Below are 23,831 nucleotides of genomic sequence, written 5' to 3'. Positions count from 1 at the left end.
ATTAGATTATATCGTTGAAATATTTTAAGTGTAATTTAAAATATTCGCACAATTCTAAATTTAAATATTAACAAAAATATATTATATTACACCTCTTTTGACTTCTCCGTCAGTATAATACAAAGATAGACAAATTTTTACTGTTTTAGTTTTTATTCTTCTAAATTACATACATATATACACATTTAAAGCTAAAATAGCGTATCCTCCGATCTTATGTACTCGCCAATGTCTGACTGATGGAAGCAAACGGTGGTCATTGGGTCTGCAGTCTTACATTCCGTCGTGGAACGTGCCAACACACCGAAACCTAAAGGTAAATCATTCATAGAATATACCACAACACCTTGGTATTGACCGGCATTCTCCGTTATACGTCCTAGTCCAGATTTTGGTATGTGATTGCCATATAGATACTGTTGCTCAAATGAGGGTTTCACCCACACTTTATATTGAGCGTAAGGTGCCAAATAGTACAACGCCGTTATATGAAACTTCAGTTTATTTGTTTTAGAAAACTTTCCAAAGCATGTGCCAACACAAACAAGCTTTTCGGGACCAAAGCACTCAGACAGTTTTAATATACGTTCAGATACATAATAAACGCGATCTCTGTGCTCTCGGAAACAATACGTACCGTCCGGGCGGTCAATTAGTTGCTTTACATTGGTGCCAATGCTAGATATTGAATGAATAATTGTTTTTATTGGTTTATTATGCTATTAGTATTTTACTCACTATTTCGACAACTTTTCAAAAAGTATCTTGGCACGTTCGTCACTTAATCTCTTCATTATTAATAAGAAACGTAAATTAATTAAATAAAAGGTTAAAATAGGTATTTAATCTACAAAAATTGTGCGGACCAAAATGTGAAATTGTTTTGACACACGTGCACTTTGTTTATGTGCAGTACGCATAAAAACTTGTATGTTGTGTTGCCACTCGTTGGAATTAACTCGGAAACAGTAAATTACATTTAAAAGTTATTTTACTAACCAACTTATATTAAAATTATAATTTTTAAACTTCAACTTATAAAGTTAAACTAATGAAAGCATTATTATGATTTTCTTTTTTATAAGCAAGTTCAGTTATTTCTCTACAAATTCGAAAAGCAGAGTTGCCGCGGTTGCACTAACCTTGACGCTATATCCGGCTATGACAACTATTAGACGTTTTTTCTCTTATGGGGTTTCAATTTTCAATTATATACTCTGATTTTCTATTTTTGCATTGCATTAAAAGCAATGTTTTGAGTCTATGTATATAAGTATTATATAAAGTATTTCTAAGTAGTAATATCAAAGCGTCACTATATTTAGACCTTTTTCCATATTTTTATACCCTAAACAGGGTATATTAGCTTGCCCCGTAGTTTGTAACAGGTAGAAGGAAACATCGGAGACCCTATCAAATATACAGTATATGTATATGTTATATAAATGGTCATGGTGATGAGCTGTCTTATCTATTTGTCTGTTCCTCTGCCTCTATATAGCGAACTGGTATTTCAGTTTTTAGATTTTCACCTGAAATTTTGGGCAATTCCTGTTTTCACCGGCCTCGCTGATTTCGGGCCACTATAGAATTGTCCTTGCATTGGAAACTTTTTTATTTGATAGCATATCTTTACGAAATTTGGCATGGATTATTATTCAAGTCAGCGCTACAATCTCCGAACAAAACGTTCGGATAGAATTACTAAAGCATATACAATATGTATCATACCAACTGACTGATCAAACTCAACTGCTTGTACTGAAAACCTGTTTCTTTGACAAGATATCTTCACTAAATTTAGTTCGGATTATTATTCAAGGCAGCGCTAAAATATCCGTATATGTATATTGTCCAGATCGGACCACTATAGCGTGTAGCTCCCATACAAACTGACCGCTCAAAGCCAAGTTCTTTTATGGAAACTTTTTCATTTGTGAAGATTTTGTGGATAAAATTTTAAATTACATTGTATGTATGTACATAGGTATTGACAATGGACTGTGATGTGGCAAAAGAACGAAAGTCATTTTACAAACATACATGCATACATATGTATTTGATTGCAATATCGCTGTCTGCCTCAAATAACATAGTACCAAATCCAAATCCAAATCTAGAAAATATATAAAAACATGATTTTCAAGTCATAAATAAAAAACATCCGTCATTTCTGAGGACACAACTTTTCTGCTTTATTGCACAGCTACTTAATAAATATTTAAGTCATAATTAATACTATATATTTAAATATTTACGATTATTTGCTTAACTTAGTAACTACAGATATGTAAAAATTAGTTTTAAATGGTAAGACTCACTAGCATTTTAGGACTTTTATATACATACATACATACTCTTTAAGCGAAGTGTTTGTTGTTTGTGTAAATCATATAATTATTTCACAACGCGTACTCTTTTGTATGCTGCATAAGTTATATAACAACTGCTCACCGCTTATTATGTATAATTTAAGTTTTACGATTTTAAGTTTAACAAATAAGTATTAGTGTTTAACATTTTCGGCGAACTTCAAAATGTTTCGCATTTACAACTATGTACATAGCACTCTTGGCGTTTCTTTCGTATTGTACTTTACATTTCATTTTGACAATTCCACGTTTAGTGCATAATTTGCATTTCATAAAATAAATATAAATTTTAAAGAAATTTCTACGCTAAATGAGGTCTAAGGCACTTTCATCGATTTAAATTAAATTACAAATATTTACATTATACAATATATAAATCATTATGTAAAAGCGTACACCATTTTTTTTGTTTTGTTTTTTTCATTTTTGGTGATCAATACTAAAATAATACTCCATTGTTCGGTTTCACAATATGCTTACAAAATTAAAACCGTTATGCAACTATACATATGTATATACTAAATATGTATTATATGCATAAGCGTGTGTGTGATTTTAATATGTAAACATATCTAAAATGAGGGACGTATTTAAAATAGCGAACTTGCATACTTTACAAATAATTAACTAGTCAAATCCAACAAGTAATATTTATAAAACTAAAGCAAACGCGAATAGTTAACAGTTTTAACCAACCATTTTCTGGTGTGGGTCTCCAAGACTCAGCACGATCACATTTCAGCCAACAATAGCATAACGGTAATTTATGCTTAATTGCCGTCATAACTGGACACTTCCAGGTGTCACTACACCGTTATCGTTTTCTTTTGCTCATAATTACGATCCTTCAATAATTGATCCAGTTGCTCCTCCTGATAGTAGACGACGAATTCCGCCGGCGATAGCGTTTCGAATAACGCGCAAATACTGGGTTTCAGATTGTAGAAGAACAAGAGCTGAGAACGCGCTGCGAAGTCGTTCAGCAGCGACTCTATAACAGTGGCCGCAGTAAAGTCCGCACCATAAATATGCGAGGCATCTATGACGACGGGCACATTCTGTCGCATCGAGTGCTTTGTCACCAGATTACGTACATAATCCACCGAGGGGAACATCAAGCAACGATCGGGCGTGATCATCAGATACTCATTGCCCGCTGATGTTGTGAGAATTTCGGTGGTGATTTTGGGACGTGCCGCGTGATACAAAATGAAGATGACATTTAAGCCGACACCGATTAGTATGCCAATTTCCAGCGGCAAAACCAAGCAAGCAACGAACGTGCCGAGACCGGGTAGCAGATCACTCTCTAAAATGCAAGTTAAATTAATTATTAGACAAGTCATTTTATTGGGACAAAAGTGTGCGGAACTCACTCTTTGCGCGCCACATTGGTTTGATTACGCGTACTTCCACCATAAACATGACGGCAGCAATAATGATCGCCGCCAGCGTTGATTTCGGTATGAAGAAGAAGTAGGGTGTGAAGAAGATCAAAGCAAGTATGACCAAAGAGCTCGAATAGATATTGCTTAGCGGGGTTCGGACGCCACTTGCATTGTTGACAGCGCCACGACTCAGTGCGCCGGTGGATGGGAAGCTCTGCACGAACGAGTTTGCTATGTTTGCAATACCAATAGCGATGAGCTCCTGTGAGGCGTCGACCGGTTTGCCATTGCCTGTTGGTAGAAAATTATTTGATTAAATTAAGAAAATATTTTTCTATAGAAAATTTTTCACTTTGCTAAGTTAAAAGACTTACCAAAAGCTTTGGCTATAGAGACGGTTTCCATCAAAGATATGAGCGGCAATACAATGAGACCAGAACCCAAATTTTTCACCATGTCTACGAAGCCTTCTTCATGTCCAGAGACTGTTTCATTTGCTGACATATGGAATGGTGGGGGCTGTATGGCGGGCATGCCCGCTGGAATGTAGCCAATAACACGGAACGGTATATTGCCGTCCTCGCTATGTAAAATATAACCCAAAATGCCACAGGCAATCACTAGTATGGCATTGCGCGAGGTGCCAATGAGCCAAATGATTTTGTTGAGCACATTCTGTGTCTTTGAGCGGAGCGTGGGTTCTTTGGGACCGAGCTTAAATGATGACAGTAGCTGTTAGCGAAAAAAGAAGACAATAATAATATTAAACAGATTTGAATTAAATAAATTATTTATTTATTTTAATTTACCCGCATCATCAGCAGCACTACAATGCAGGTGAGACCCAACACCGTATCCGAGGCGCGTGTCTCTTTGATATTTTCGTAAATATGCGTTAAAATTTCCAGGAATGTCGTACCGGGCGCCGGTATACCCAATATGTCTTTAATTTGCGATGCAACAATGATCAGTGAAACGGCCGATGTGAAACCGGATGAGACAGGACCGGAAACGAAATCCAGCAGAAAACCCAAACCGAAAATGCCCATAAACAATTCAACAATGCCACAAAGCAGACTGAGTAACACCGCTAATTGCCATGAACCTTTGGCGGTTTGAAAGGTCAGTAACGCCACAATGGCGGAGGGACCCACGGGCACATCCTTGCAGTTGCCGAGGAAAATGTAAATGAAACAGCCTAAGAAGGAACCATATAAACCGTACTGTAAATAGAAAATAAGAAAAAATTGTATTTAACAAAAAGAATATAAATTAAATGAGTATCATTAAAAAAAGATTAGTTCCGCTTATTACTTTTACAAATAATAACATATAATTTAATTTAAAATTTTAACTAACCGCTGCAGGCAGCCCGGCTACACCAGCATACGCTAGCGCTTGTGGTATAACGGTTAGACCGACAGTGAGTCCGGCAACCACATCACCCACAGCATCATCTTTGGAATATTTTGGTAGCCAATTGAGTATGGGCAGGCGTTTGTAGAGCGTCTTGCGGTTGAAGGTGCGCCTGGTGCGATCTTGCACCCATGCTTTGGCACAGTCCATTGTCTTAATAGGTGGAATCATCTTTTTGCCGTCTGCGGTTACTGCAAGAGAGACAGAGAGAGAGAAAAAGATGAGGGATTAGGGAAGCTGTTATAAAATACCAAAGAGTTGAAATGAAGAGTCGTAAATAAAAAATGTTTCCAAAAAATAACTTGATTTTGATCGGTCAGTTTAAAGCATTTGTGATATAGTGGTCCGATCTGAATCCTTAAGGGGTTACATGGGTTTCAAGAAATCGATTTTTTTTTATTATCTAATTAAATTCTACAACACCTCTAGAATATTTTCCTAAATTTTCAAGTTGAACCGAGTAATAGTTTCGGAAAGCAGCCCTAAGAATTTGTGGGCTTGAGGCTAGCTAGGCTAAGTGCGCCGTCTTTAAACGCGTTTTTCTCGAAACTGTGTTTTTAAAGTCGGTTGGCAAGATTTCTCGAGAACTACTCAACCGATCTTCATGAAATTTTACACAGGTCTTTGAGATAACAATTCTTAAAGATATGGACGAAGGATTTTTTTTCGATTACAACTATTTCAAAAAAAACGTCGCGAAATTTTTATTACTTTGAAAAAATGTCTGCCAAAAATCCAATTTTCAGTTTTTTTCTTCGTCTAAGTTCTAAGTTAAGATTTTAACTAAAACACGTATTTTTTCACTTTAGATGATACTGTAAGGACTTATCCTGCCAACGTGGGCGTTTCTTTTTTCCGTGGGGTCACCGGAAATGACGTCGCAATGACCGAGTTTTAAATACTTTTTTCCTTTCGATAACTGAAATTGCATAAATCGAATGATTTTGACCTCCAATTAGCGCTCCAAATATTTTTTTCGCAAACAATAAACACGAGTTTAGGTTTAATTCGACAATACATAGCAAATATTTTCATGTATATTTATACTGGCGTAAGTCCATTGTACTTTCAAAAGGTTGTCTGTGAAAATAACTCATGTGCAGCGCTGCGGAAAAGTATTTATCGAGCACAAACAAAAAGTGTGCGAAAAAAACACTCGCTCAACAGTTCATGAGTCATTTTAACGCACTACAGCGTACTAACTGCAATTTGATTGTTATTATTATTTTTGTATTTCTCGCTAACTATAGACAATTTTCATTGCCAAGGGTGCACACTACATACAGTTACTGAGTTAATGCTCAGTTTTCAACGTAATTATAATGATCATTTCAATGTACTTTGTAGTGGTGTGTAACAATTTTCCCGCGCCTTTTAATCGTGTGGGTGTGTGGAGCTAGTAGGCAGCTAATAATTTATTATATGACGTATTGTATTTGCTAGCAATTAAGTGATTTTCGTACTAAGTAGAAAACTCACTTCATTTTATTGGACTGTCTATCAACTAACAATTAAGGATTTCCTATTATTAAAGTGCATTACTTGCTCGATTGCATACTTTTCCTTGAATTGTTTTTGTGGGGAATGAAAATGAAGTTACATGCATCAATAAGGTAAAAAGATTTCCGCAATAAAATGCGCGGCAAATTATGTGATTGATTAGGAGAGTACGAAGCTGTAAATTAATAAGTGTTTACAGGCAAATAGGGTGGAGTTTGTGTGAGCGGAATTTCGCGGGCAAATATGACAAAAGTATTTCTCTTTGGATCAGTGATCCATTACGAAAGTCTTTCTCAAACCTACATATTTGTCCTAACAGAAAAATATTTCTTATATAAATCTGATGAAGATATCTACGTAAATGCGTTTTATTACCGCTTGGCAACGTTGAAATAATTTATAAACGATGTTTGCTTAAGCGCTTGTGGATTGATCTTTCACACACGATTTTGTTGATGGCTTGTTGATACCTACGCGCAAATACAGAGTTAGCTATTTATGCACTAATTTGGTGTTTCAATATTTACATATGCATATTTATTATATTTGTTGTAGGACTTAACGCCTGCCAATCACAATTGCACGCTAACTCTCAATATAAATAATTTTTTGTTGGGTCAGTGGCGGAGACAAGTTCAATAGCGCAGCGAATTGTCGCTGTCCGCCTTTCGATTAATAGCGTTGGCGTGCGAACCGGTGTGGAATTTGATTTTTTACTCAAACCGTAAAGTGGGGGGCAATAATAAAAATGAAAAATATTTGCGGTAACGTAATATGCGACGAACTTTAGTCAATTTCTCAATCTTTTCACATACGCGATAGCGGCGTATTGTTATAGGGAATATGTGGGTGTTTGTAGAAAAAGTGCTTTATATTTGTATAAAGACTTTTTTGTATCTTTTTATATACAATTATACATTAGGGATGTGTTTTGCATAGAAAATTTAGAACTAAGTTAATATGAGAAGAATTTGTGATGTTTATGCTCTTGCAACATGTTGCTACAGCTTTGCTCGTCTAAAAGCTGTTTGGTTATTATAGCTTGAATGGTTTAGAAATTACGTATATTAAACGTATTAGACGGCGGGCGACGCACATCTTTCCAACAATTTTAGTTTACATGTCTCTCCTGCTATTGCAATCCCTTTTGCCAAATCAGTGATCCAGTGATCCCATTACGAAAACCTTCGAACTTGTTCTCTTTTTTTCAAGGAACACTTCATGAATACATACATATATCTCAATTTTTAAACAAGTTATCGCTTGCACGGACAGACAGACAGTCATTCACAATTTAACTGGACCCGTTATCATGATCATTTATATACATATCACATATTTCATATACATGTCCGTATCTGTCTTAATTTTTTTTCAGAACATCCCTAATGTTTAATCTTACTAATTTTGTATGCGTGTAATTAGGGAAAGCAGTTAAAATATTTGCAGTTTGACACATAAATTCGCGTGCGGCGGAATTGTGTCTATGCTGACATATAAACCTACAAACATATGTTGATGCAAGCGTGCAAATGTGTAAGTGTCAATTTGTATGACAGCTGAATTCAAAATAAGCCATAATCGATACTTATTATATTCAATATTTATCTTTGCCACTTCCAACGTGGAGATCGTTCAACAGGCTTTTGACAGTGATTTCGAATACAAATACAAACAAGCATACATAAAGTCATATACAAGCATGTATGTACAGTTGTTGCTATATTTGTGCATGCCTTTTATTAAATAAGGTGAATGACACATTTATTTATGGCTAAACATTGTTTTTTGTCTTTTAATTCTTCTATTGGTGTCTAAAACAAACGCTAAGCCTGATTTGTTGCCATTCGAATGAATTTGTTCTTGCATGTTCAGAATGGATATTTTTTTTCAGTAAAATTAATTTGTGATAAAACTGCAAGTAAAAAAATTTTTTTTTAAAGAGAAGAGTTTCGAATGAAATCATTTAATTAAAAGTAAATATAATTTTTAATTAAATAAATGGCATATACTTTTGTATAATGATGTTGAGTTCACATAGTTATTATAAACAAACATTTCAGCCCCGTTTCCTCACCTTTTAGGAATTAACGTTATTGTCTCTTAAAGGCTCTCTTAAGGATTTTTTAAGGCTATAGTTATATATATTGGCCTTTAAGAGGTTACATGGGTTTAAGGGTTTCAAAAAATCGTTTTTTTATTGTCTTATTAAATTCTACAACACTTTTGTAATTGTATTGTCCTAAATTTTCAAGTTGATTCGAGTAATAGTTTCGGAGATACAGCCTTGAGAACTTGTGCGATCGTGGTTAGCTAGGCTTAGTGTGCGGTCTTTAAACGCGTTTTTCTCGAAACTGTATTTTTGAAGTCGGTTGGCAAGATTTCTCGACAACTACTCAACCGATCTTCATAAAATTTTATACAAGCCTTTGAGATATTCCTAAAAACTCAGACGAAGAATATTTTTCGATTACAACTATTTGAAAAAAAAATGTCGTGAAATTTTCATTTTTTTTTTGTAAAAATGTCTGCCAAAAATCCAGTATACAGTTTTTTCCCTTCGTCCAAGTTCTAAGTTAAGGTTTTAACAAAAACAGGTATTTTTTTTTTCTTTTTAGATGATACTGTAAGGACTTATACTGCCAACGCGAACGCATCATTTTTCCAAGTGGTCACCGAAAATGGCGTCGCAATGGCCTAGTTTAAAATATTTTTTTTTCCCAAAATGTCAGAATTTTGTTGTGTATGTTTATAACAATAAAAAATTTTAATAAAATATTTTATTTTTTATATGAGAAAAAAAATTATAAAAGGACTGTTTTTTACCCGAGGAAACCCTTGTAACCCCTAAAATTACAAAATTATTATTTACAGCTCTATATTATTTATATTGCTCTGGGAATAATAGCCAATACAGATAGCATAAACATGCACTGTGCAGATATTACTATAGACACTAAGCTATCGCCTCGGCGATCACTCGGATTTCGTCGTTTATTCTGATTACGTACATATGTACATATGTATATGTGCCAACGAGTGTAGAATAAAAAAATTTAACAATACTCAATACTCATACAACTAATTAATAAATTATACGTCGCGTTCTTAATAACAGTAATTCCCGCCATTCAAAGTGAAAGGTTAGACGATAAAAATGAGAAAAAATTAAACATAGACATATTTTTCGAAATAATTACAAATTATTTGAAATATTCTTCAACTACACTACCTCACACCGACGAGTTAATCAAAAATCGTTAAAAAAGTGTAGCGTGTTGCAACTCGTTGGCATTAGAAAACACGCTGATGCCTGACGAACCAAGTTAAGGACTATAGTACAAGAATTTATTATAAATAATTACCTCAGCTACTTTGATTTAATTGACTTTATTAAGGATACACGATTTTGCAGTAATTTTCCAGCATTTATTTGAAATCATAAGCACTTAATTTTTTTAGGTTAAGTTTTGGTTCTAATGACTTTTTGTACTTATACACACTTACTGATAAAAAATATTGATAACACTGTACACTTTCAAACAAATAGAAACACAAGCACTTTAGCATTAGTCTACTTACATATAAACTCGTTTGATCCTTGCGATCCGCCACTACCACCGTTCTGTTCCGTACCGTTCGTTGTAATGCTGATCGAAGAACACTTGAAACCATCGTTCACATACACGTGATCCAATGCGGGATTTGTCTTCATTGTGTATGCGCACTTGTCACTTCTGCAAACGACTACCTGTCACTTGTCACTTCTTTTTTTAGGTGTGTGTGTTTAGCTGACGTTGTGAAAGTATTTGCTCGTTGGCGTAGAATCCGCGCGCAGACGCACACACAGCCACTAATGTCTGCTAAATGTGTGTGTAGTCGTTTCTTCACTTTTATTTGTGTGTAGTTTTTTTTTTGTTTTTGCAATTTCTGTGCTGCTCGTATTACGTCGTAATTAGATTGCAGGCGAAAATATTTGTGCAGATTTTTTATATTAAATATTTGTTGTTTGTGTTTGTAAAAAGTTGTTGTGTTTTGGTGTTCTTTACTCCTTTTGCGTTTTTAGTTTGGAATTTTGCTGCAATGGATGAAATATGAGATTTGATTAATGACGACGTTTCCGTTTTGTGCTTTTGTTATTTTTTTATACATTCTTGAGTTATTATTTTTATGTTTTTGCATTCGAACATTTTGCGTATTAAGTAAATTATTTTCAAAACGTAAATAGAGTATTGATATACATACATATGTACAGTAAAAGAATGAATATATTCGTATATAAAATGCAGGAATTTAAGTTATCGTGACATGCATTTACATAAATATACATACATAGATACCATAATATACGCGACAAAAAGTAACTAAAAGAAGCTTAAGTAAACTTAAGGGTTTATATGGGTTTAGGGATAAATTCTACAACACCTCTAGAATAATGTCTTACATTTTCATATCGACCCGAAAATAGTTTCGGAGATAGACTAAGTGCGCCGTCTTTAAACGCGTTTTTCTCAAAACTGTGTTTTTGAAGTCGGTTTGCGAGATTTCTCGAGAACTACTCAACCAATTTTCATCAAATTTTACGCAGGTCTTTGAGATACATTTCTTAAAAGATTTGAAAGGACTTCTTTTCGATTAGGACTAATTGAAAAAAAAATCGCGAAATTTTAATTTTTTTGTAAAAATGTCAACAATTTCTAATAAAGTATTTAATTTTTATATGAAAAGGAAATTGTTGAAAAAATAGTGTTTTTACCCGAGGAAACTCATGTAATCCCTTAAGTCAAACCAGCTCATAATTTCACATTATCTTAAGTCGACTTATGCCTTTTTTACATATTACCACAGCTATATCGGTATTATGGCATTTGTTTTTGCACACAATTTTGCTCGAATTACATTTGCTTTACTTACATTGCATAATATGGCATTTGTATGTACATACTGTAAAACGTCATAATATTGCATTTGTTTGTATTTTAAAACCTTTGCATTACTGTATTCGTACTAAGAGTTACTCTTAATTATGATAAATACACATTTTTTTGTATAAAATTGGGGAAAAAATCCGACATACAAGTTTTTATAAGAAAAATGACAGCCGGGCGGGTGCCTAAATTTAGGATGTCTGTATATTTCTGAGCCAGCGCACGACAATCGGAATCAATTAAGTTAATTTATTTTAGTGAATTAGTGTATTAAGAAATTTGCCTTAATATATGTTCTTACATACATAGTATGTATGTATGTACATAAATAACTACTCGTATATTCGTGTTTTCGCTAACAAATATCGCACGCGATTCCTTGCTTAACTGCTTACATAATATACTCGTACAGTATATGTATTGAAAAGTATTGGTAATTTAAATGCATTTATAGCTGTATATGTATGTATGTGCGTTGGCAGATCGCAGATTTATACTCTAAGGATATTGGGGTACATAATTTATAGCAATTAACTACTAATAAAATAAATAAATTATTGTGGTTTTGTAAAAGGATCGAGTATAGTCGGGTATAATGGGTATATGTATGTACATACATATGTATGTATATTGGAAATTTGAAGCTGATGTTGGCCTCCATCAAGCGAATAATGGCTGTGAGTTTGAATTTGTAGAAATTGAAAATAAAATTTGATTGAAGATTTGTCTAATCAAAGGAAATCAGCTAAAATCGGATCTAATTTGAAATAATTTCTCAAACAAACGCATCGCGAGCATTTGAGAAAAATATTTTATGTATGGTATATAAAAAAAGCTTAGTGAGCCGAAGTCAGGTAATTGAAAAATATATATTTATAAAAATTAGGAGTTTGGTGTTTAGAAACATTTAGGAATAAGTGTTTGTCATTAGAATTTATTAGAATTTCAAGCATAAATTCTTTTTCTTAAAAAAAATAATAATATATTATGAAAATGTGTTTATAAATCATTTTAATATATCGTCACTTAAAATTCAAAATAACGTAACATCACTTTTTATAAATTTACAGGCGATGGAAAAGCTATATAATTGAAACCACTCATATTGAAACAAGATTTAATTTTTGGTTATAAAATGGTTATATATTGGTTATATCTGATATGATATGAATCGTAAGCAATAAAAAGTGCAATTCAGATTTTTTTGATGATACGTTATTTTACATTTTAGTTGACGATACAATTTTCATAGATTTTTTAATACATACCAACTATAAAAATTCTATAAAGCCTTACTTAAAAAGCTGAATAACTCGAGAAGTATTAATGATAGCGATTTTGACTTTGGATCTTTTTTATAGCAAATAAAATTTCCTACAAATTTGTCATGTTCATTTTTTCTATAGCTCTTGTCATTTACGAGATATATACAAAAAAATGCGAAATTCTTGGAAAAATCGGGTTTAGAGCCCCGTACTACCTCGCCGGTGTGAGTTATGACTTTGTTGCATTGAGAACTTTTGTAGAGTGAACTATTCTGAGAAATATGCGCATAAAGTCAAAGCGATGCCATAAAATACCTCTGATCTGTTGGAATTTAAAAATAGAAGCTCACGATTGTGGTGTATTTTCTATGGAGAATTTTTACAGGCCTTTGTCCAGTTCTTAATGTTAATATTAAGGGCTAAAATTATCGCGAAATTTTTTTTAGGGTAGGGTAGGAGCTTTCGTGACGGGACTGAAAAAAATTAATAGTTCAATAAAAAAAAACACCCTAATGTATATTTACTACTTATTATTTGTATAAAATTAAAACTTATTTATGTTTTATTAACCTTATAAAATTAAATCTTATTTTTATTTTAAATAATTCTGTTGACTTTAAAGCTTATTGTATTCAAAATTCATTTCATTTTAAGTATTTTTATTTATTTTTTTTAATGAGCGAAAGATGCTTTTAGCACACAAACGAAAGTTTGCATAGTTCCAGTGATTTCTTAAGGGATTTACGGGTTTCAATAAATCAATTTTTTTTGTCGTATTAAATTCCACAATACCTCTAGAATATTGTCCTTTCAAGCTGATCTGAGTAATAGGCTAAGTGCGCCGTCTTTTTCTCGAAACTGTGTTTTTGCAGTCGGTTGGCAAGATTTCTCGAGAACTATTTAACCGATCTTCATGAAGTTTTACGCAGGTCTTTGAGATACAATTCTTAAAGACTTGTACGAAGGAATTTTTTTCGATTACAACTATTTAAAAAAAAATGTCGCGAAATCTTAACTGAAATTTTCATTTTTTTTAAATGTCTGCCAAAAATACAATTTTTAGTTTTTTTTTCTTCGTACAAGCTCTAAGTTAAAGTTTTAACTATACCAAGCAATTTTTCACTTTAGACTTTTTTTCGGAGTCGTCACTGGAAATGGCGCCGCAATGGCCGAGTTTAAAATATTTTTCCAGAATTTCAGAATTTCTTTTTTAATAGTGTATGTTTGTAACAATAAAAAATTCGAATAAAATGATTAATAGTTAATCTTTATATGAGGAAACCCCTTAAAAATTTTTGAATTTTTTAAATTCGTTGATGAAAAAAAAATTAATTAAAATGGAATATAAACAAATATTTACTTACAAAGCAAAAGTCAAAGCAACTAATATTATATAAACTGAGATTTCGGGCACACTGAAAATTATGTTTTCGTAGAGCGATATGGATATTTAAATAAATTTTTTAATTTTAAATGCTTTGTTTTTTATTTAAATTATATTATTTTACTTTTCTCTGGCAGGCGCGCAAAGCGTGTTTTTTTATTTTTTTATTAATGTCAGTAAACCATTACACCGTACTTTTTTAAATATCGAAAAGCAGCGAAAATTCTTACTTCGTTTAAGAAATACTATTTTTTTTACCTAAATCGTTACATATTATATGAATGTATGTATGTATATATGTACATGCATACTCACATATGCACACATAAAGTATTTAGGAATGCTTACATTTTTTGCTTGATTACGAGCTAGCGCCACAATTCAAAACAATCGGGGAATGCATGCAAATTTCAATAGGGTTTTGCTTAATTCACTAGTTTACAAGCACAAATTTGTTGGCGTTTTTCGCCAAAACACCGACTTGCCGCACTTCACTTATAAAAGGCGATTTAAACGCTCATATCACCCAACCCGAGCCGCTATTACGTATGTTTGTGGCCGCTTAAATTGCCACAGAAACCGTTTAACACTATAACTGTTTAACTTTATAAACGCTGCAACGGTTTTATTGTCAATTGAATTTAATCATTTATTTATACTGGCACACACAAGTTTTTCTTTCTTTTTTCCGTATATGCAAATAGCTTTACTAAGTTTAACTTTTAAATAGTTATCTCGTCACGACGATGTTTCAAACTAAACTGTTTTCGAACTTGGCTCAAACGGTGTCTTTATAAAAATCAAAGCGCTTATTTGCTTCGTCGACGTCGAGTCGCTTTCGGTTGCTTGTCGTTGATCGGCAGTCAGCGCAGCTAAGCAGAGTCGGCAGTGGATCGATCGTTCGGCTTTTCTGTGCTCTTACTGACATTTCTATGTATTTACACTCATTTTTTTGATGGCTTTGCATTTTTTTGCTTTGAAAGCTCGCACATACTTACGATCGTGTATGGTTTGCTGTTTGTTTATTTCGACTTTGTGTTTAGTATGTTTGCTCAACTGTTGTTGTTGCATTATTCTCAACGAATTGTGTTTGTACGAGATAGGTTCTTTTTTTTCGAAATTCACGCTATTCATGCCGCAGACACTGCGTCGCATCAAGTGAGTTTTGCATTTTCAAAAATTCCACTGCGCTCAATTCACGCCGCTGTTATATTTACAAACGCGTATGCATTGTGTTACCTGCGCTCTTTCGCCTCCATTGTAGATCCAACGCGTGCGTTAGTCGCTTGCTGGTAGTTTCCGCTCGCATTGTTTGTGTCTTCCCGGCTGTCAAACTGCCTGCGAACTGCCTCTAACCGGTTGCCATTTCACCGCACAAATGCTCTCTGTTTACGTTTTTCTAAGGCTCCATTCGTCTGTCTTTTATGTTATCGTTTTTTAGACAATTTTATCTTTCGTAAATTTTGAAGAGCAATCATTAGCATAAGCTTGTGCACCAAATGTCTACGAGCCATATATTTTCGTCGGTATGGTCGCCGTCTACATGCTTATCGGTCACAGTAGGCGTTCGCCAATGCCGCAAGGTAGTCACCATGCGCTGACGGTGATGTTGGCATTCTAGCATAATGCCTTGTCGCCGTAGAAGGCGACAGCATTCGTGAAGTTACCAGCAAGGGTACGACGACGACAAATACGAGTGTGTGCGAATTTCGCGGCGAGTTTGTTGTCGAAATCTTTTGTTTGTTCAACTGATTTGGCATTGAAATTGCTACTCGCTGCTTAAATATCCGTTTAGGGCGTTAAAACCTTTGAAAATGTACTGAGTAAATTGTGTGACTCTTGAGAAACTATAGGGTTTGTAAAATATTGCAATAGAAAATATGAGTTTACATAACAAATTAGAATATATTTTGAATTACAAAAAAAAAAAAATTAAAAAATTAAAAACAAAAAATAAGCTTTACTATATACTAAAAAGATAAATATAACTTCATTCATATAATATTTTAATATTGAATTTATGTCCATTTGGCTGCCTTCGCGTTTGGGTGCAGTCAAGATGAACTTAGAAAGAAGCCCATTCTTCATTTTGAACCCATCGGTGTACATAGAGGTACTATACTCCTCCCGTACAGTGTCTCTTCTTCATTTACGTATAGAGGAAATCCTCAAGAAAGTTGTTGTCTTATATGAATTATTATTATTATACATACATATACATATATCTTCATTTAAGTCAGCGTTCCCTCTCTTTTTCAACACTTTTATTTGTGTTGTGATAAGAGGCATTTTTGTATCGATGTTTTCAAAATATCATAGTTTTATTCTTAAATATCATTTTAAAAACTTTAAGAGACCCATATAGAATTAGCTATTAACAAAAAAGTCTTTCTGTCGTTTTCGAGCTTTGTGTAGAAAAAATGGCTTTCAGAAGTTTTGGATTTTTTGGCAGAACTCACAACAAAACTGTCTCCCCACTGGAACGTAATTCTCACTAAGCCTCTGAATATTCCGCATAAATAGTACATATAGAATAGATACAGATATATTATCGTATTTTTATATAATTTTAAAATTATAGTGCTTACAAAATTAATTCGATCATTTCACGTTAATTGCAAAACCGAGAGTCAATTTAAATTTTTATTACAGTTTTTGTTAATACTAATAGCGGAATAACACGCTTTTACAAGGCTTGTGACTGGGATTTTTAGTCTCATGTGTTTTATTAAATTTCTATACGTTTTACGAGATCTTTTTTAGTTTATTCAGGTTCAGCCCCATAATGCTATTATTGTCGATTATCTCTCTCGTTTGCTAAAATTCTCTTTTTATTTTCAGACCTAAGTTAAGGTAACTATGTAACAAAAATGTGAGCCGATTTTCTACTATTAAACACTTCTAATTTATTTTTCTTTCTTATGATTTTTTTTTCGCTTTAATTTCGTGCTTTCTCATTATAGTTATTATCCAAAACTTTTATGCCTCCAGCTATTATTTTTAATTTCATCGACCATTGTCTACGTAAGGCATTTATTCTTTTCAAGGAAAAAGTTGATATGGGGATTTTTTGAAGTTGTTTTTTGCTTGAGGCGGTTGGAATGGAAATTGTTGTTAGATCTGGTTTGCGATGTTATACTTTCATACACATTCATAATTACATATGTACATACATATGTATGTATATTAATATATTTACCACATGTATAGATATGATTATACTGTATATTAAAATGTAGATTCCGACACAGGTATCACTTTCACATTGTGATGTTTTGGGCGTGGATCGTTTTAATGTAGAAAAAAAATTTTACTGTAAAATGATATGGTAACCCCCTTCTACACTTCACTGTATATTAGTTGAAACTTCATGAGGAAAATTAGAATAGAAATAGCGTTTAAAATTCATCTGAATTCAAAGCTGTTCTTTTGTGTAAAAACCCCAATGGCCAAAGAGAAATCCAATCAATAGCGACAATGACCTACTACGTTTATTTCCAATTATGCACTTGTATGTATGTGTTTGTGGTTGTGTCTATGTGTGCGTGGTCGCTGCTTGACATTTTCGTTGAATTTTGGTTTTGTTGTAGAAAAATCCCCTAAAAGATTAACACACTAGGTGTTCAGGTCATGTGATGCTAGTCAAAGGCGTTAGGCTGCATTATACACAAATAAGGCTACTATTGAATATACATATAAAATATATTGATAAATTCAAAACTCTCAATGTTAAATTATACGTCAATAATGCGTATGGTAATTAAAAACAAGTAAGGAAGGGCAACGTTCGGGTGACGCTTGGAATATAGTAGATGTATTGCGTTAACTTTAGCCATTACTACAGTACGAGAGCATGGCTCCAAGCACTACTAAACAACATATTTGTCTTCTAATATAACAAAAATTATTATACGTATATAACGGTGATCCATGTATAGGCAAATTTTTCAATAGCATTTTTTTTGAAAAATCGCGCGTGAGTCGCCTCAAGCTATCATGTAATTTTTGTTCAGTATTGTTTGACATTTCATCATGGAAAGACTTACCATTGAACAACGTTTACAAATCGTTCAACTTTATTACGAAAATTCACGTTGTGTTAAGAATGTCTTTTGGGCGGTTCGCTCAAATTATGGTTAACATAAACGGCCTACTGAGGGTACTATTCGCAACACCATCAACTATCTTGTGACCCAACATTCGTTTTTTGAAAATATTCGACCGAATAGATCACGTTCAGCACGCAGTGAAGAAAATATAGTATAGCAGAAAATATAGTAGCCGTAACTGAGAGTGTACACGAAGACCGTGAATAGTCTATTCGACGCCGTTTGCAGCAACTCGGACTAATGACTTGACGCATTTTACGTCGAGATCTTAAATTGAAAGCGTACAAAATACATTTGTGCAAGAACTGAAGTCGCTCGACCTTCCCAAGTGACATCGCTTCACTCTATGGGCTCTTGAAAAGTTCCAAGAAGATCCGACGTTTTGTTCAGCGGTGAGTCCCATTTCTGGCGCAATGAGTATGTAAATAAGCAAAATTACCGCATTTGGACAGAGAGCAATCTGATGAGATTCAAGAGAGAGAGAGAGAAAAAAGCAACCGGTTTGTTGTGGTTTGTAGAACAGTGGAATCATCGGTTCATATTTCCTCAAAAACGAAGCAGGTGAGAATGTCACCGTCAATGGCGACAAGACTATTGATGCCTGATATTGAAGCTCGTGATCTCGCCGACATTTGGTTTGAACAAGACGGAACCTCTTCCCAGATGTCACATCAATCAATGGATGCACATTTTAGGCAGGTCAATTGACCACCAAGATTGTGTGATATCACAGCGTTAGACTTTTTCCTGTGGGGATAAGTAAAGTCTAAAGTCTAAGTCTATATGAACAAATTCCTTTAAAAAAATAGGGAACCTCGAAATGGCTCACATTTTATATATGTATATACTATGCGGTAGTTGGCGTAACTAGTAAACAAAAGTCCACACATTTTCGGAACTCAGCTGTATTATATCTAACACTTGAATTTCCTTAACACGAATCACCATAATCCAATGTTAATACTTTGTTACCGGATAATCGAAACCGGTAAGTTTCGATTAAATGGAAAGAGGATATAATAAACTCAATTGCCAGAAGATGGTTTTACACTGAAGATCTAGGAAACTAGATGAAATAAGACGATGAGATAATGTAAAGGAATCAAGAAAATATTCAACACACTTTTTAAAATGCAAATAGAGTTCTGGTGAGTACCCTGTTTAAAAGGTTGCTATAAAAACTTCAGACGATAGTTTGGAAAACTTCTGACGACACTTCTGGCTTAAAAGTTTCATACTTTAACGGGGCATATTTGAGAGTAAAATTTTGAAAAATTAATTTATTATTTTTTCCTTATTTTAAATATTAAAATTTAAATATTTACTTCAAATACGTCGTCATTTGCCAATTTTTGATTTTTTTTCGATGGTAGGCAATGTCTTCTAGCGTAACATTCTTTTGAAGTTGCATTCGCAGAGAAAGCGAAAATCACTGCAGCAAGAAAGAACTTTTTTATTGATGTCGGAGATCGCGTGTAACACAAAAATATAAAATATTTTCGTTCTTACTTTGTTGTTATGTTTAAAAACTGTAAGTATTGAGATAAGTCGTTTTTCAAGCGCTTATTATCAACAACTTATCGTGTCATCAGACAAACGTGTAACTTAAACGTGCTTTTAATTGCGATTGGCAGTTATTCATTGGTTTACAAAATGCCTACTAATATATTAATTAATTTAAAATTAGTTTAAGGTTCGTTGAAGTCTGTTAATTATAGCAGTTTACATTTATTTAAATAAAAATTCAATATAAATACATATATGTGTGTACATATGTACATGTAAGTCTATGGGCTGGTATGCCTAGGATGGAATGTTGTTTTTAATTTAGAAATGTGTGTCAGAAAATGAGCAGAACAAGCTCAAAAAGAGAGGCAATAATAGTTGGCTTGTAACGTATAACTTTGTAATTGAGTTGGCAAAATCACGTGACGAACATTTATGTAAACAAACTACGTGTATGTGTATGTATTGAAGCTATCAACGCGACACCTAGTAGTATGTGTGTGTATTGGCGATCGTTTAAAGCGATCATAAATTGATTGTTTATTTTTAAATTTATGCGAGGCATTGTATTACAAACATACACACACATGCATACATACGAATATAATTCACGAGGCATGTGAGTGCGGTGCCATTAACGATTCGAGTGGACACTTTGCATGCGAAAGCCAACAATTTTGTGTGTGTGTGTGTTTCGTATGTATGTATGTAGGTATGTTGTGAGAAAATTGGCTTTCCTTATATTTACTTGCCGTTTAGTCGTAAATATCAGCGGTGTATTGAACTTTGAAAAGTAAAAACAAAAATATATATGTATAAATATACGCTATAATGATTCATAACTGACCGATTTATGAGTTATATACATATGTATGTTATGTACCTGTATGCATGTGTGTTTGCTTAATAAGTTTTATATTACATACTTGAAGCTAATTTTTGCTTTATGTTCATAAATTCTTAAATGAGTGAAAACACAACAACACAAAGACAAAACAAAAGCGTCGGTGATAGGCAGTGATAGGCCACAGCAAACAGCAAACCTGTTGGTTGCCACTTAATTGAAAAGTTGTAAATAGAATTGAAAAGCAGTCGAACTTAATTGAAGATCAATTGGGAGGAGGACGAAAAGCATACACATATACACAAACATATTTGTATTAGGTTGACAGAGAGACGTGGGGAAAACTGGATAATAAATCAATAATAAGAAATTGATTGCACTTAATAGAAAGGTGATTGTGGTGCTAGTGAACATCGATAAGTGCATACAAACACATTCTAGGTGCAATGCGAATATTGATTTTCATAAATTGATTATATAATCTTGTTTTTTTTAATAAGTAAGACAGACTAAGCAATCACTTATGGGATGTGAACTTTGCCTTTGCTTGAGGGAAACTGGTATGTTTGAAAAGGAGGAGAGGTTTAGAATTGACAATTGAAAAAATTAATTGTTAATATTTGGAATTAAGTCTGTGTGTATATAAAATGTTACATTTTCAGCCAATTTAATGAAAGCGAAGGGTTAGGTTAGATGGCTGATCTAAGATCGCCTGTAACATATTGTAATGTAATCCTTTGTGATTCCATAGAAAAGAACTCCTGTGTTCGAGCTATAAATTAACAAAACGCTTGTGGCCTATACAAATGATTTCATTTCCGCCAGCTCGGTGGGATGTCAGAAGGTATGCGTTCCCAAGTGTTTAAGTCTTGATGTCAAGAAGGAAATGTTGAGCTGCTTCCATCTCTTCTTCTTCCATACAGCTTCTGCAGATGGCGCCTGGTAGGATTTCTAGCCTCACCCAAATACTTAGTGGACATGGATGCTTTAGAAGCTACCTTTTCAGATTCCACAATGACATTAGTCCGAACTGTCCGACATGTACAGAGTATATAGAAGACTCGGAACTTGTATTATTTCATTGCACTCGATTTTAGAATACAAGGGAACAGCTAAAAACCACACTCAGTGGTAGTTTTACGGTCGATAACTTGACGACACTCATGTGTCAGTCGACTGATAAATGGAAAGCTGTCAGCGATCATAATGACCAAACTGAGATTTTTCAACAGACTAGGCGTCCGTCACTCCGCGCAATAGAGGAGACTGAAATGTCTTGCCCCTTTACGAAGTAATACCTAGCCGGAGGTTCTGTGGGAGATTCCTGAGTTGGGAGTAGGTTAGATTTAGCGGATTAAAGTTCCGCACTTCGGCTTTCGATGCTTCCCCCAAGGTATTTAGTAGTAAAACACAAGAAGATACGGGAGTACCGATCCGCTCCCATTCTATCGATAGCGGTTTTAGGGTGCCTTTTCTTGCCTGCTCATCATCTTTACAGTTTCCTGCGATTCCGCTGTGATTTGCAAGCCATACCAGTCTTATCACAAAAACACTCGATGCACAAAAACACTGGGCACCAGCTCTGAACGCAATGTTAATGAGTTCAAGATTAGTATCGCCGCTCTGCTAAATGAGTGGATGGACACTTCCTTGAATGATGCTGCACTCCGAAGCAGTAAAAGGTTGCAACCTCGGCCTGGAAGACGCTGCAATAGTAGGGAAGTCTAAAACTGAAGTTGATAGTGAGCTACTGACAGTAGGTTCCTCCATCAACGTTCCCCCAAGCTTTAACCCATCAGTGAAGAAGCTCACTTCTCCTCTACTTGAATACCTCGTAATCAGGGGGGTAGAGTGAATAACGGGGCCTGGTGATAATTGTAGTGAGTTGTTGGAGAAAAAAATCAGTAAAACAATGTTCCAAAGTTCCGTATTCTTCTGAGAGCTTCAGGCCCGAGAGGAATGGTCTCGATCTCCCTCCTCTCTGCTTTACTATAGCTTCTATATTTTAATGACAAAAATTCGCCAAGCTCTTCAATTGAATTGCCTCACATTGCATATAATATCCATAAGGCTAAGGCATGGAATTGGTGATAACTATGAGAAAGTTTTTCTATATTAGTGGGATACTCCAAAATATGAAATTATGCACCTTATGCGCCTCAAATGCCTTAGAACTGCAAGGTTTTTGGTCTGGAGAACTCTGACAGAAGGGTAGAAAGATTTCATTCTGGATATAACAAGCTTAATTGGCTTCACTTTTTCTACGCTATTTCATTTTGAAACTAGAGTTTTCAATTTCCGCTTAAAAGATCGATGTACTTTTATGTATTTACAACATATGTGTATAAGTCATTTGCGTTTTACCAGTTCCCAGCTGCTTTTTCGTAAAAATAGTAATCGAGTTGAATTTACTGCCTAAGAAATTTCATATCACAAAATAAACGAGTAATATCTATATCTATCTCTTAGATTTATACCAGCTCATTTAATTTATATCAATTGCTTGTTCGATTTGCCACCCTTTAAGGAACGGCAGGCAGCTAGGATTAATTAGTTTACTAAATCCTTGCTCACAATCCTCCTTTCCCCTACCATAACTTCTAAGTCTCAGCGTTTATATAAATACATATATACTTATATATAAATAATGTTTTCAGTTATGTCAGAAGTGCAACGACTCCTGAGGTTGGTATTCATAAATAATAACAAATTAATCAGATTTTGGCCAGGGCATGCGGAAATGTCAAAAAAAAAACAAAAACGGATACATTATACATATGTGTGTGTATGTATTTGTAAGGCGAGCGCATGTGATATCACGTGAAAATATCAACGTTTGGAATGCTAAATTAATGTATGCACACACTTATCGGCCGCCTAAAATATGTATTTTTCATATCACGTCTAATTTGTCACAAGCATTAAATTCATGTCAACTTTGTGTGCAAAACACTTACTTTATGCGGTATATGAATTTAAGTTAATTTAATTTTCATCATCACTAACGGCATGCTTATATAATATTAATATTGCACGCAATATTGTTTTGTTTTTGTATTCCTATTATAGATAATCGTAGATACATAAATTGTTTAGGATTTACAGAAGTTATAGTAGAA

General features: G+C 34.0%; 2 protein-coding genes across 2 annotated transcripts; both read right to left on the bottom strand.

Moving 5' to 3' along the window:
- Window positions 1-134: 134 nt before the first annotated feature.
- Window positions 135-908, bottom strand: LOC105231055 (60S ribosome subunit biogenesis protein NIP7 homolog). The gene is made up of 2 exons (XM_011212145.4): window positions 739-908; window positions 135-678 (listed from the first exon to the last, which is right to left on the bottom strand). The coding sequence occupies exons 1-2, from the start codon at window positions 792-794 to the stop codon at window positions 192-194; spliced, it is 543 nt and encodes a 180-aa protein (XP_011210447.1). The 5' UTR covers window positions 795-908; the 3' UTR covers window positions 135-191.
- A 1,262-nt stretch (window positions 909-2,170) lies between these two features.
- LOC105231054 (sodium-independent sulfate anion transporter) lies at window positions 2,171-15,030 on the bottom strand. The gene is made up of 7 exons (XM_049447198.1): window positions 14,602-15,030; window positions 10,259-10,754; window positions 5,120-5,367; window positions 4,570-4,983; window positions 4,135-4,492; window positions 3,749-4,051; window positions 2,171-3,681 (listed from the first exon to the last, which is right to left on the bottom strand). The coding sequence occupies exons 2-7, from the start codon at window positions 10,389-10,391 to the stop codon at window positions 3,179-3,181; spliced, it is 1,959 nt and encodes a 652-aa protein (XP_049303155.1). The 5' UTR covers window positions 10,392-10,754; window positions 14,602-15,030; the 3' UTR covers window positions 2,171-3,178.
- Window positions 15,031-23,831: the final 8,801 nt, after the last annotated feature.

The sequence above is a fragment of the Bactrocera dorsalis genome, chromosome 2, assembly GCF_023373825.1.
Source record: "Bactrocera dorsalis isolate Fly_Bdor chromosome 2, ASM2337382v1, whole genome shotgun sequence".
NCBI lineage: Eukaryota > Metazoa > Arthropoda > Insecta > Diptera > Tephritidae > Bactrocera > Bactrocera dorsalis.
This window is presented reverse-complemented; position numbering and strand designations above follow the sequence as displayed.

What these genes read in the sequence shown, in the direction of transcription:
- LOC105231055 (XM_011212145.4), bottom strand. Translation starts at nt 794, where the DNA reads ATGAAGAGATTAAGTGACGAACGTGCCAAGATACTTTTTGAAAAGTTG. An exon ending in TTTGAAAAGTTGTCGAAATA is followed by an intron (nt 679 to 738) that starts GTGAGTAAAATA and finishes TTCAATATCTAG; the next exon opens with CATTGGCACCAATGTAAAGC.
- LOC105231054 (XM_049447198.1), bottom strand. Translation starts at nt 10,391, where the DNA reads ATGAAGACAAATCCCGCATTGGATCACGTGTATGTGAACGATGGTTTC. An exon ending in TAGTGCTGCTGATGATGCGG is followed by an intron (nt 4,493 to 4,569) that starts GTAAATTAAAAT and finishes TTTCGCTAACAG; the next exon opens with CTACTGTCATCATTTAAGCT. An exon ending in CTCTATAGCCAAAGCTTTTG is followed by an intron (nt 4,052 to 4,134) that starts GTAAGTCTTTTA and finishes TTCTACCAACAG; the next exon opens with GCAATGGCAAACCGGTCGAC.